This window comes from Mugil cephalus, chromosome 2, assembly GCF_022458985.1.
Source record: "Mugil cephalus isolate CIBA_MC_2020 chromosome 2, CIBA_Mcephalus_1.1, whole genome shotgun sequence".
Lineage (NCBI taxonomy): Eukaryota > Metazoa > Chordata > Actinopteri > Mugiliformes > Mugilidae > Mugil > Mugil cephalus.
Window position 1 is genome coordinate 20111518 of NC_061771.1, and position 14383 is coordinate 20125900.

At 45.5% G+C, this 14383-nt stretch overlaps 2 protein-coding genes across 3 annotated transcripts in view; both read left to right on the forward strand.

The window, feature by feature from the left end:
- The window catches only part of LOC125004304 (protein sidekick-1-like), a 243981-nt gene extending 237131 nt beyond the window's left edge, over window positions 1–6850 (forward strand). For both annotated transcript variants that reach the window (XM_047578816.1, XM_047578817.1), the window contains 5 exons: window positions 329–493; window positions 978–1115; window positions 2424–2544; window positions 2622–2751; window positions 5047–6850. In XM_047578816.1, the coding sequence (XP_047434772.1) occupies window positions 329–493; window positions 978–1115; window positions 2424–2544; window positions 2622–2751; window positions 5047–5358 (866 nt within the window). In that variant the 3' untranslated portion in view covers window positions 5359–6850. The remainder of the gene's footprint in view (window positions 1–328; window positions 494–977; window positions 1116–2423; window positions 2545–2621; window positions 2752–5046) is intronic.
- Window positions 6851–7146: 296 nt separating this feature from the next.
- On the forward strand, window positions 7147–14168 carry LOC125004287 (zinc finger protein 271-like). Its single transcript, XM_047578789.1, has 2 exons — window positions 7147–8070; window positions 9946–14168. Exon 2 carries the CDS (start codon window positions 10073–10075, stop codon window positions 13088–13090), a length of 3018 nt encoding a protein of 1005 aa, XP_047434745.1. The 5' UTR covers window positions 7147–8070; window positions 9946–10072; the 3' UTR covers window positions 13091–14168.
- The last annotated feature ends 215 nt before the right edge of the window (window positions 14169–14383 follow it).

The following is a 14383-nucleotide window of genomic DNA, read 5'->3' on the forward strand; positions in this document are numbered from 1 at the left end:
CAATTTTCTAATAAAGATTACCAGAGGTGTAATGCAGACGGTGTACGACGTGTGGGAAATTATTTTCGCACTCTGCAGGAGAGCCGGTGTCGACTGGGATATCGTTCTCCTACTAGTAATAATAAATATGTCCCTTTTAAAAATAGTAATAACCCTAACATTGATCACTGTCATCACCACGTTATCTTAAACGGGATGCAGCGATTTATAATTTCCTTTAAACAAATTCTGACCTCTGTGATGGCCTTTATTTTTTGAAAGGTCCTCTTACTTCTCTTGCTTGTTGCTTGTCCATTCGATCACTCTCTCTTTGTGTCTCTCTCGGCAGATGAAGGAGTGTGGGATTCCTTCATCAGGCTTCTCCCTCCGAGCAGCAGGTCTGTTTCGGTGCCGCTGGAGCGCCTGAGGTCGGGGATCAGCTACGAGTTCAGAGTCATCGCCATGAATCGCTATGGTTACGGGCAGCCGAGTACACCCTCTGCTGCTCTCGCTGGTAAACACACACACACACACACACACACACACACACACAAGGTGCTGGACTTGAGGCTAATTAACAAACTCACCTTGCCTGAGTGGGGTCTGACAGACATCTGCTGGATTCAGTGTGATGCCGCTGTTATGTGTTACGTGCTCATGCTGCCACCTGAAGGCAAAGTCGCGCAACTACAACTTGATGTGCAACTCACCTGATGCACCAAATTCAACAGCTTCTAAGTAAATTAAATCATTTATGAACAGTTTTCAGTGTGTTAATTTATTATTATTAATAAACTGAGGCTAAGAACAGGATATTTCAAGTCATCTTTGTGTCATGGAACCAGCTTGGAGACGAAGCATATGACAGAAAATACACTTCAATAAGTATAATTTACAGAGTGTGGGCAACTCTTGTCCAGTGAGGCAGAAACAAAAAAGTACAGAAGCAGAAGAAATATTGACACCTCCCTGATACATGTGCCTCTGTGTGCCTGCAGCTCTGTCAGACCGTCCCTTCTATGAGGAGTGGTGGTTCTTGCTGGTCATGGCTCTGGTGGGACTCATCCTCATTCTGGTCCTGGTCTTCGCGCTGCTGCTGCACGGACACAGCTCCAAGTACAAGGCCTGCGGCACAGGTTTGTGATTTAGCATTTAGTTCGTTTCACAATTAGTTCGTATAGCAATAAAGGTAATAGTTTGTTTCACGTTAAAGGGTGCATCTTTCTGTCATCAGTTACATTCACGTCGTTCCTCTGAGCCTCTACGGGTTGGACACGTGTTCCCTTCACAGGTCCATCATAGTTTCACTCAGTGTTTGTGATTCTGACAAGTCCTGCATCGGCACAGATCATCTGCCTCCACCAGCTTTGTTCCTGCAGGAGTACAGTCTGTATGAGGGAGTGTTGTTCCTTTAGCAGGACAAATGGCACCCTGACGTACATCACCAAAAAAATGACCTGCACAAAGTTTCTGCCATCTCTCTGGAGGGTCTCTGTGTTTGTTACACGTGGTTGTCAACTATTTACCACCACAAAACTGGGATAAACATATTTATAAAAAACAAACTGGTGAATTTAAAGAGATTGTTGTGTAGTAGGACAGTAACATGTTTAACTCCTAAATTCACACTCGGAGTGAATCTGATTTGAACCCATTTATTTGAACTGAAAACCTGACTCGTACTCCAGTTTTTTCACATTCGATTATTCACTGGTTTATTATATCTGACCTCACTGTGCGGCGGCTCTTGAGCTGGAGATTCAAAATCGGACTCTATGATGCTCGCCAGCATAGCTGAAAAACAAATTGACTGCTCGTCTGTGTGAAACGTTGCCCAGCTAATCTTGTGAAGCATGCGGAGGCCTCCTGTTTCCCTGTTGTCCTCAGTGGTGGACGCAGGATTCACTTTCTGTGTGTGTGAATGTGTGTGCCCTGACAAGTTCAGGTTATCATCAGGACAGATGTTAGTCTGAGTTGCCACAGAAACATTGGCAAAACCTCCAGGCAGCCGTCAAACAAAAGAGGGAGTTTCTGTGGGAGGGAGGAGGGAGAACGACCACACACACGCACACGAGTTAAGGAACAGCAGGAGTCACCGGGCGATGGAAAATTACATCTTTGATTTTTGCTCAGCGGCTCACTGTGTTCCAGGCAGCATCACTCTTTCGATTTCTAACATGACACCGTCTGCTTTTATTGTTTCATTTTTTATGGATATTGGTGGAAAATGATAGAAGCGTTCCGCATTGTTGTTTTGCTTTCATTTGCCTCTTACTCTGACACTTCGAAGGTAGACAAATATGTGGTAAATGAACAGGAAATTGCGCATAAACTCTGTGCGGCAAGAAGAACAATTTCAGGAAAACATCTCAAGGAGCGCGGCTGGACCGGTTCGAAGTTTTAGCATTTATCTGAAGTTCCCTCTGAATTATGTTCCCCTGCAGGGAAGCACGTGTCCACAGCGGAGGAGTCAGTGACGCTGGACAACGGAGGCTTCACTGCTCTGGAGCTGAACAGCAGAGCTCTCAACTCTAAGAACTCCTTCCTGAAAAAGAACGGGACCAGGTGAGCGCTCACTTCCTCTCTCACGCAAACCTCCCTGGCTTTGACCAAAGTCTAACGTGCGTTTAATGTGTGTCCAGGTCTCCTCCCAGGCCCAGTCCAGGTGGTCTCCACTACTCTGACGAGGACATCTGTAACAACTATAATGGAGCTGTCCTCACTGAGAGCACCACACTCACTGAAAAACCCACCGAGGTCTCTGAGTCAGAGGTATCTCTTTCTATCCGTCCGTCCGTCCGTCTGTCTCTCCAAAGAATCATAAACGGGCCATCCTATTACATCCTGTTGGCTCTTACATGTTTAAAGTCCGAGTTCCTGCGCAAGTATGGGAAGCATGGAAAAGTATAGAATTTGATTTTCTAAGGGCGTATTCACACCAGGAAAGTCCGATAGTTCACTTGCTTTGGTCAGGAAAAAAATTGGTTCGGTTTGTATTCACATTGAATTTTTTGACAAGCGGACCAACATTATAAACAAACCCATGTGTGTCCCGATAAAAATTATTGGCGGGATCTTTGAAGTTTTTTCACTTTAAGCCGACACTGCGTTGGAGTCCAGGTAAAACCTGCCTCGCACAATCTCTCTGGGATTTGGCCGTAGACATCTGCATTTTTTGCGTCAAGCAGCTGATATATGCTCTCCTCCGACCATATATCAAGGAGGCAGTGCATCTCTTCTGTGCCCCACTTTGACCCACGGCTCATTCTTGGTATAAAATAGAAATAATAGAATAAATGAAACGGCCGATAACCGATCACAACATTTTTTGTAACTTTTTTGTTCCTGGTATACCAGGAATCAATTGCACTTTTTAGTTTTTTCTAGTTGTTGTGGACAAAACTTATTTTTCCTTTGGACACCTGCGGCAAATGGATTATATTAAGTTCGTTTAACTTTGCAGCATTGGCGAACGTGAAGTTAAACGAACTTAACATAATTTAATTATTGTTGTCCTGAAAAAATCCCCCTTGTGTGTGTGGTGAATTGTTACCTGTTAAATCTAAAAAGGCGTTCAGATGCTGCATTTTCAGGACAAACAAAGTGGACCAGGGTTCGTTACGGACTCTGGTGCGGACCAAACAAAGTGAACCCCGAAGTGAGTCCCAGCTGCGGAGGTGATCTCGGTTCACTTGTTTGGTCCACACCAGATTCCACTGACTTGTATTCACACCTACCCAAAAGGTCCGCACCGGAGAAAAGGTCCGTTTCAAGCGGACTAAACGAGCCTGGTGTGAATACGACCTGAGTTTATGTTGCTGCATTCGATACACCTTTATAGTCTGAGTGTGACAGCTGCTCTGCGCACTGTAAAGTTTATGATAAAATTACTTGACAGCACCTCCTGGTTCTCTCTCAGCTGTCTCCAGTTTTACTTTTGTTTCGATACGTTTATGTATAACCAGACGATTGGACTCATTTGTTTCTTCACTGCCTGACTTCAGTTCAATGCTTGTATGCGACAAAATGGCTGTTTTTACCTGATCTGCCATATTGTCGAAATGTAAGCTTGAAAAGATAGAAACTTAATTGAAAGTACAACAGAAATAGAAAGCTCACTGGAAAGAAAGATTAAACGGCTCAAATCCCTGGGGTCTCTTCCCCTCTGCCTCCGCCACGCACTCCACACAATGAGGGCCACTGATAGCGGCTTAAAGTGCCATCTGAGGACGTAATGAGATCTCAGCGTCTTTAGATCGAACCCAGGCTTTCCCCGTGTCTCCTGTCTATCAGCTGTCAAATTAAAAACTGCAGGCGATGACATCTGATGCACATGATGTATTAGAGCCCTTAGAACGTTAAATCCAATTTTACACGTCAAAGTCTGTTGACGGGTCTTAGAGAGGGCTGAGTATAAAGCCGCTTGTGATCGTAATTGCACAACATACTCATATGAATAAACATGGAGACTGGAAACTGAAAACAATCTGAAGGTGCGTAGTTTGGAAGGAATGAGGCTGGGGGTCACATTAGTTGCGACTGACAAAGCACACCACAATCAGCGGCCAGCGGTCAAACTGCATCGTGGGTAAATTACAGATTTTGACATAAAAGGGAAAAAACATGCCGCCTGAGTGGCAAAAACACAGTGAAATGTATCAGTAAATACAGCGAGACCAGGAGAAATGTGGATTATCAGATCAAATTAAGGACGACAGGACTCGACAATGATCCATACGAAATGGTATGGATTTGGAAAAGTGGACTAACCTCAGTTTCAGTTAGTTTAAGTTAGCTTTAGGTCATTACAGTTATGATAAATGTAGCTAAATAAAAGATGCTAACGCTAAGAAGTAACGTTAGCCATGCGATACTGTAGCGACGGACCAGATGTTAAAAGGTCGACGAGGAGTGATCACAAATATTCCGTTACTGTCGGCCGTAACTACGCCACTACAACAACATCGACAAACCTATCTGAATCTGAATAGGTGCTTTTTTCTTAGCAGTAAAATTCTCTTGTTTCGTTCGTCACTCAAACTCTAACCCTGCTGCGTTCGTTTCCAGTTAACAGACAGCGACTACGAGGACGAGCAGCCGAAGCACTCCTTCGTCAACCACTACATGAGCGACCCCACCTACTACAACTCCTGGAAGCGGCAGCCCAAAGGCCTCAAAGGGATTAGCTCGGGCGCTCCCTTCGGCTACGAGGAGTGCGCCACAGCGGACACGGAGCCCTACTACCAGACCGTGGTCACCCAGCACAGCACGGGGGGCGCGTACACGCCCACGGGGCAGCCCGCGCACACGCACGTCAACCCCAACACCAACCCACCGGGGTCACGCACCCCCGTGACAGGATTCTCCTCGTTTGTTTGACTCTAGAAAACCTGCACAAATTCATACACACACACACACACAAACACAACCACATGTACACATTATGGAGGATTGGGGCCGATGTGTGTTTGGATTAAAGGAGACGGGGACGAGACGAGGACACGTGGGACGAGCTGGTGACAAAACAGCCCCGGAAGGACTGAACTCACACCTCTCACTAGCCTTCTCCCCTCCTTCACAAACACCCCGTGGTGAAGAGTGTGCGTGTGTTGCTCTTTTACTCTTTTACGCCTCTGTGTCACTGTGCTTTCACACAGTCGCCGTCCTCAATTTCCACACACACGGACGCACACATTCACGCCATGAACCACCAGATACTCTCAACTGTTCCAGAGACTCTCCGCTGGGAGCGGCGAGCAGACAAGTCCATTTGTGTTCATGTCGACGAGAGAGAGACTGGGATTTCTGCACAAAGCTTATCCTCTGTTTTCTGTATTTACACTTAAGTGCACAAGTATACACACACACACACACACACAAACGCACTCTCTGATGCACCATTTCAGTACCTCCTACTGGGAGAGAGGAACCTCAAGGTTGAGGGGAGTTATTAAAAGATGGCACAGGAGGGAGCAGCTTTTGTTGACAGACTGGTTCATGTACAAAAAAAACGCAGAGCTGTCAGCTTCAAAAGGCCGCCGCACAGAGAGGACAAAGACGACGTAACGATCGATAATCACCGCTTTCGAACTCGAAAAAAAGGGACGGAGAGCGACGTGGACAGGGGGTTCTTCAGCACTTAACGGCATTCTCAGCGAGAGCGTCGAGTGAAAGGCAGCGTGTGACGTTTGAGTTTCAGCTTGGAAGATCTAAAACCATGTTTTTTATACCGTCTACTGCCTGTTGTCTCCTTATACCGCAGCCTCTCAAGCCATAATGCTTGCACTGAGCCGAAACCCCACACATCTCACCTTAGTTCTGTTCCCATGTCATTTTTTGATAGTCTGAGTGTGACACGTGTGCGTACAAGCATGCGTGTGAAATGTCCGTTTCCAAAGCCCCGACCGTCCGTCTGTGTAGTTCACCGCTAAGCAAAGTGTGCCATTGTATGTATGTTTGTATTTTTAGGATGGATTTTGTACAGGGAAAAACCTTTTTACTTGTTGCCCGTAGTTCGAACCACGTTCGTGCGTTTAAAAGCAAATGACTGAACGGCACTGGAGGAAAGTTGACATACAGGAACGGAGGAGAAAGAAAAGGAACAAATCATTGAACAAAAATCATAAAAAAAAAAAAATAAAAAAAGCTGCAGCGACTGAGAGAGCGAATGTGGAACGACAGGAGGATCATTCTCGTTCAAACTGTCTGAGGCTGGCTGACACACATGTACTTTGTACTTCTCTCCAAGTGCAAACAAAGTTCACCTGTAAGTATAATTTAAATGTTCGTCAGCCAGACAGCGGCTTCCCTCACTCTGCCACGCTTGTTTTGATCTCCATGCAGTGTGTGAATAAATGATCATTGTTTATCAGTGTGTGTGTGTGTGTATGTAATCTGCCTCAGTCCTGCCACACTGGACTTCTCTCTCTGCTTCTACACTACGTTAACTGAAATAAAGATACACGCGTCAGCATAAAAAAACAAAACAAATGAATGAATAACCAGGTCTGTGTGAGAAGTAAAAGGAGAGAAAGTTCAGAGCTTTATCAGCTGTGTTTCAGAGTTCACATCAGGTCCGTCGGATACATTTCTTGAAACAAGGTGCAGGGTGCATTCCAGGAAATAGATGGCGGCAGGTAGTTGAATTATTAAACAGTGATGTAAGAGATTGTTTAGTAGAGACAGGGTGTATTCATTACAGCCGTGTGTGCTCTTTGCAGTCTGACAAATAGTGGTGGGAGAGAACAAAAGGACCAAAGATACAAAATAGAAAAAAATAAAAAGGTAGAAGTACAACAACAAAAAAGACGACATCGAAGGGAAAGTACTTCTGCTTCTTTTTCACTGTATTTGAACCAAGGGTGTTTTTTATCAGTTACTTGTAATGACTTTGTTCCTTTTAAAAATCTATACTCATCGATGCTCAGGTTGAATTTTTCTAACACTTTGGTGTGATGTGACATTATACGTTGTGTGAAAGCTGTTATTCTCATTACTCGTTATTACCTATTATTAGAAATCACGGCAAAAGATGAACCATCTGGAGAAGATTAGTGAGTCATTCATCGGGTAAAAATGTCAAATATTCATTGGTTGAAATTCATAAAGGTTCTAAGGACTTATGTTTTCACGGGCTGATCAGTGTCGTGATCATTTTGGTGTCAGAGTCGCAGCCTTGTGACAAAGTAGTTAAATATTAGATCCACGTAACTTCAGTATAATGCAGCTTAAACGCTTCACATGAGCCATTTTTCTGATTTACACACATTTTAGCTAAGAAGTGAATGAATTGTATACAGGCAGGTGGTTGTCTTCCCAACCAGCAGGGGTCGCTGTGGAGGAGGAGGGGGCTGCCGGACCCCGGGAAGTGTTCTGTTGTCCCGAAGAAGGAGCACCAGCATGGCGGATAGATTTTCCACTTTATGCTCGTCTCTCCAGTCAAACGTTTTGTCTTGAGGCGTCACCAGAAGTGATTTATTAAAACCGTAACAAGCTGTGTGTTCAGGTCCAGGCAGGAGACCCCACCTCATCCCCCCTGTCTCTCTGTCCGCCCGAGTGGAGGTACCGAGACTTGTAACCCAGTTTGGTTCGGTGAGTTTTCATCTCCTCCTCGACTAATGCCACCTTCTTATTATGTAGTCTGTATTGTCACCTCACAGACACACAAATAGCCAGGTCCAGATTAGCAGAAACAACCACAAGTTGCTTTTTGTTTGTTGTTGTTGTTGCTGTTGTTGTTGTTATTATTGATAGGCTGGACACAGATTTCAAAATCACAGTTTGTTTGTACACTAGACTCACACAGGAGTCAGTTTAATTCATTTCTTCATTTTTTTCTATTTAAATCTTAAATATGTAATTGTTCTGCAGGGAAAACACGTGTGTATCTCACAACATCTTCACTGACACTTATGTACAGTTTACCGCTTTTTTTAGATTAGATACTAACTAACACTAACTCGTTATTATTTAACTCTTCTGTCAGTGTCAGACTAAGCTACAGCTGTGATATCACGTCATTGATCTAAAGCAGAATACGACAAACCAGCAGTAATGTCACCACTTGTGGATTAGCCAGAGACGCTAAAGTCATGTTAAATATAAGATTTGATAAAGTCGTGGTCATTTACAGACTTCTTAAAGTCATATTGTTTTTGTTTTTAAAAAAAAGTCCCAGTGTTGATAACCTCCATCACAGCTTACAGGAACGAACCAAACAGAGAGGGGGGTCTTTGTGCACCAGTCAGTTTTAGATATAACTTTAAACATACAAGAAAAGGTATTTAAAAAAAAAAAATAAATAATACATTTTGCCATTAAAGTGTAATCAAAAATTACTTACTCGTTTCTGTAGCTGTCTGTTTAGACATCTGAGATAATAATGGCCCCCTCCAGTTGAGCGACGCCTCTGAGTGATCACTGCAGGTCATGGTGTTCTCCAGGACCAGACCCTCAGGCCACTGACAGGACCCCCAACAATTAACATCTGTAGTTAATCCCTCTTCAGCCCAGGGGCCCCGAAGGGCCTCAGACCTCCATAACTGGATCTGCGGTCAATGCAGGCTCCAACAGCGAACCTCTCGTGTGTAGTCGCTGGTTTGTTTGAACAGTTTCACTCAACTTACAGTGTTTGTGTTTTCAAAAGTTATACCTGATGGCAGATGGTTTTCATGAAGCTTTTCAAGGAAAACACATATTGAGTTTCATAATGAAATCACAACAATCATGTAGTTTCTCTGGTGTATAAACAAAAATTTCCAGGTATAAACTGGGTGCTGACATTTCTCACGCTGAGAAGTGATAAAACTCATTAGTAACATAGCCTGTGTGTCAAAGAGATCAGTGAATGGATGAGGCTGCTCTGCTTCTGTCAGCCAATGAGAAAATAGTATTTCTCCTTTCCAGGTGAAATAGTTGCGCCGCAATAGTCACACCTTCCACAATTTGTCCTTTATTATATTTATATACTAATATACTATTTTCAAACACACTTCATCCTCGTCCTGCTTAAAAAAAAAAAATCTCACTCCACTCCAGCCCTGCTGATAATAATATGAAATAGTAAAGCTGGAGCAGTTTGTCAACTGCAGCATCTCAAACGTGAAAGTTTGTGTTGTTAGATGAGAACTGATGACATCATAGGCTTTACGAGTCATTTTCACTAACTTCCAGTATTAAGAAAGAAATGTTTAACTGAAAATGAAAACAAATCTAATTTTAACAAACCATAAAATCTGACATTTTCAATTAGTATAAAACCAAACGATCCCACATAATCATAGATCATCGTCGTTTAAAACTGACCTGAAAACACCTTCATGAACATAGGATCTATTGCAAGACTGCATCAGTTTCAGCCAGGTGTAGTCGGTGTAGTGAATAATTTAGTGCAACTTAGTGTAATTGTGTATAAAGACATGTTGTCTGATTTGTGTTTGTTTTACCGTTCTTTTTTTTCTTCTGTAGGGACATGAGTGCCATGAAACATGGGGACTCTGAACACGAACCAGAGGATGACGTCTTAATTGAGTGAATCCTCCTTGACTCAGGAGAGAGAGCGGAAAGAAGAGGAAGATATATCGTCAAACCAACAATGGGAGAAGTGAAGGTGGAACTAGATGAGGAGGAGCAGACGAAACACGACTTCTCGTCGGCGCCACTCCCGGAGCCGCTGCTCTTAATCCTCTCCCCGCCTCCACCTTTCCTGACGGTCCCCGGTGAGCCGACCATGCTTTGGCCGAAATGGCTGAAAGCCTTTGAACACTACATCAAAGGTCTCGGTGAAAAGGAGCTTGCCGACTCCACAAAGTGTTTGCTCTTACAGAACTGCCTCGGCCCGGAGGGGGAGCGGATCTTCACAACTCTGATCCGAGGTGAGAGCACGTACGCGGCAGCCGTCTCCACCCTGACTGTTTACTTCACCTCCGATAGCAGCGCTCAAGCGCGGCGCCTTAGATTCCACCAAAGGTCTCAGATGCCTGGAGAGACGGTGGATCAGTTCGTCTCCGCTTTAGAAGAGTTGCTGAGGCCTTGCGGCTATGGAAACTTACAGGACAAACTTATCCTGGATCAGCTGATTGAAAAGACGAACTACCCACAGCTCAGAGAGAGGCTGCTGCAAGCGAGAGAAACTTTAACGTTGGCCTCGGCGTTAGTCGTCGGTAAAGACGTGGAATCTCAGCTGTTTGATGTTCACGAGGTCAGCGTGTACATCGGAGACGACTTGCAACCCTCCGCTAAAAGAAAAGCTAGAAGAGGAAGGCCTCGGCGCGGGGAGGAAAGGAAGCAAACAAAACCCTGTTTGACTAAAACGCTAACACGAGTCAAAGACGACTACTACTACAGCAAAGATAAGCAGTATTACAGTGATAACGATGAGAAGGAGATTAAGAGGAAGGATGAGGCTGATAAGGTAGGTGATGACGATGATGATAATGGAGAATCATCATCGTCATTTGAGGTCAAAGATGAAGATTACGACAACGTCGACAGTGACAACGACGCTGACGATCGTGACGACGACGATTACGGCGTCTTGTCTCCGACGGCGCAAAAAGGCCACCGCTGTCCCTTCTGCAACAGCAGGCCCTTCAGAGATACGCACAAGCTCGCCAGACACATGAGGATGCACACGAAGGAGAAACCGTACGCCTGCCCGGTCTGCGCCGTGACCTTCAGCCAGTCCTACCACATGACCCGGCACCTGAGGAACCAGCACAGCGCCGGCCCGCACATCTGCAGCACCTGCGGGGAAAGCTTGGCGAGCCCCGCGGAGCTGCTGACGCACAGGAGGACGCACAAGCCTCGGGTTCTGTCGTGCACGGCGTGCGAGGAAACGTTCACCAACAGCGGTGAACTTTCCAGTCACATCATGACACACAGCGAAAAGACGGCCACGCAGCAGGGAGGAAGTTTGGAGGACGCCGATGAAACTGGATGTAAAAATGAAGACGTAGCTAATGGCGATTCTAAGGGCAAAGCGTCTGAAGACGTGGATACGACAGAAGAGAAGAACTCGGATGAAGCTGAATCTCAAAATGGAGACGGGAAGAAAAAAACAGCCACCTCCGAAACCAAGAGAAAGGGACATTACTGTCCCATCTGCGTCGGGCGACGCTTCAGAGGTGCGAACAAACTCGCCAGACACATGAGGACACATACGAAGGAGAAACCCTTCAGCTGCCCGGTCTGCGCCTTGACCTTCAGCCAGTCCTACCACATGACCCGACACGTGAGGAACCAGCACGGCTTGGGCGAATACATCTGCTCTAAATGCGGGGAGAGTCTCGGCAGCTTGCTGGAACTGAAAGCCCACAGGAAGACCCATGTAATCGAAGGCCTCACGTGTTTCGCGTGCAACAAACAGTTCAAGGAGAAGTCGGCCCTGGCGAGTCATCTCAAATTGCACAAGAAGGTCGAGTCCAGCCCTCGAAGCCTCGTCTGCGGCGACTGCGGCAAAGTATTCGGCCGGCTGTATCATCTGAAGAGGCACATAGTGACTCACCGGAAAGAAGCGGATGCCGAGTGTTACACGTGTCCCGATTGTCACAAGGTCTTCGCCTTCCCAGAAGACCTCAACAAACACCTGGAGATCCACGTGAAAGAAAACAGCGGGACTTGTCCTAAATGTGACGAAACCTTCGGTAGCCCGGAGGAGCTGGAGACGCACATGGGGGTTCACCAGAAGTCTTACAGCTGCAGCACCTGCGAGAAGAAGTTTAAGGTGGAGTACGCCCTGAAGAAGCACGAGCAAGGTCACCTCAGCGAGCAGTATTACTGCTCGCTGTGCCGCAAGCGCTTCCTCAAGCTTTCTCACTACAAGAGACACGTGCTGGTCCACAAAAGGCGAGAATCTAGATGCCCACACTGCGACGGCGTTTTTCTGCAGCTAACGGCTTTGAAGTATCACCTGCGGACTCACACCGAGGAGAGACCGTACCAGTGCTCTTGTTGCATCGAAACCTTCGAAGAGAAGGAAGCTCTAGAGCAGCATTGCCTCAAACACCGGAAGTTCAAGAAGGAGAAGCCGTACTCGTGCACTCGGTGCGACTTTGCTTTCTCCACGCTGATCGAGCTAACGGAGCACATGGGCTCGCACGAGGGGGAGCAGCCCATGACTTGCCCGGTGTGCGGCAGGACTTTCCTGAACAAGAACAAGCTGGACAAGCACCTGTCGATCCACACGGGGGAGAGGCCTCACCTCTGCTCCGTCTGCGGCAACGGCTTCCCGTCGGCCGCCAGCCTCAAGCTGCACATCCACGTTCACACCGGGGAGAAGCCCTTTCAGTGCGCGCAGTGCAGCAAGAGCTTCAGGTCGTCCAGTGGGCTGCGTCTCCACAGCAGGCAGCACATGGAGGTGCGACCCAGCTACGAGTGTCCCGAGTGCGGGCGGACGTACGGCCGCATGACGGAGCTGAAGATGCACCAGCGTTACCACACGGGAGATAAACCGTACGCGTGCTCCTGCTGCAACAAGCGCTTCATTAGCAAGGACAAACTCAACGTACACATGAGGATACACACGGGGGAGAGGCCTTACTCCTGCCCTCACTGCGCGCAGACATTCACACAGACCGGGGACAGAAACAGACACGTCAGTAAATACCACTAGTCTGATGTTATAGTAGCCCAACGGAGACACTTCGGTTGTTACTTATGAAGGATCGTGCCAGTGGTTGTGCATGTTTGTAAGGTCAGGCATTAACCGTTTATTCACAATCATGTATGAAACCAGGTTATTTCAAGCAGCCGTGACGTCCGAATGATCGTAATGGAGGAGGTTATGTGACCGTTCTTTTAATGAAAATAGCACTTTTGACATATTCAAGCGAAGTTACGTAAGTATTTTAAGTTTCAGTTCTTTCACATGTATTCACAAAAAAACTGAAGAAGCAGAATTTCTCAGATGTTTAAATGCCTGATCGCAGCTAAGTGCTTATGATGATTAAAACCAAAACCCGTCTGAAAGCAACTGAGCCAAGCAACGTTTCAGTTTGGCATCGTTATTGGACTGTACATTTTTGTAGCCACTCTGTAAATTAGTGTTACGTGGAGATAATTCTCAGTGTCTGTTTCTCAGCTGATAATGTTTAGTTTATATTTACTACTGAAACAAATCACTTATCCAAACGAAGCAGAATCATGGCATTAAGAGGTGATCGGATATGAACCTTCAAACTCACAGTTTTCTGTTTTGTTTTTTTGTTTGTTTGTTTTCTGAAACATTTGTACATGTGTGCAAACACATGCAAAACCACAACACTAGTGTCAACAATGTGTTCCAGAGAAGTTGCCACTGTTTGTCTGTTTCATGCCACTACATTATATAAAGATACAAACACTCTGCATGATTTAGGTTTAGTCCCTGAACCTATGTCCACTCACATCCGTGCCTGAAGCATCCTTTCCATGAAGACGTCATGCTAGTGGCCAGTATGGGAATCTTTGGCCTTTAAGTCCGTGGGTACAAACTAGATACATCCTACATCCTCTAAACACAAACAAATTACACTAAATGATTCCACGGTGATTGTTTTTTTTTTTTTGTTTGTTTGTTTTGTTTTGTTTTGTCTTGTAATAATATTATGTACGTCCTCATTTCACTTTTTGATATCTTTGATGGTGCTTTTCTGTAAGGAAGCATTTTGTGTTTTGAGAAGTGCCAAAAAATAAAGCTGTTATTCACTTGACTAGTCTGTAGTGGGATTATATATGTAGGAGCCATTTTGTTGTCTTTGGTGATTAGACCCAGTAGAGATGTCATAGATTCTCAGGAGAAGTAAATGCGTGTTTCCCCAGGAGGTAATGACTGCAGGATGGCGGTGGCAGCAGTTTGAAAGAAATGACGTTTGAAAACAGAAGAGAAAAGTATTTAAATTTGACAGTAAAGACACAATTGGCTAAT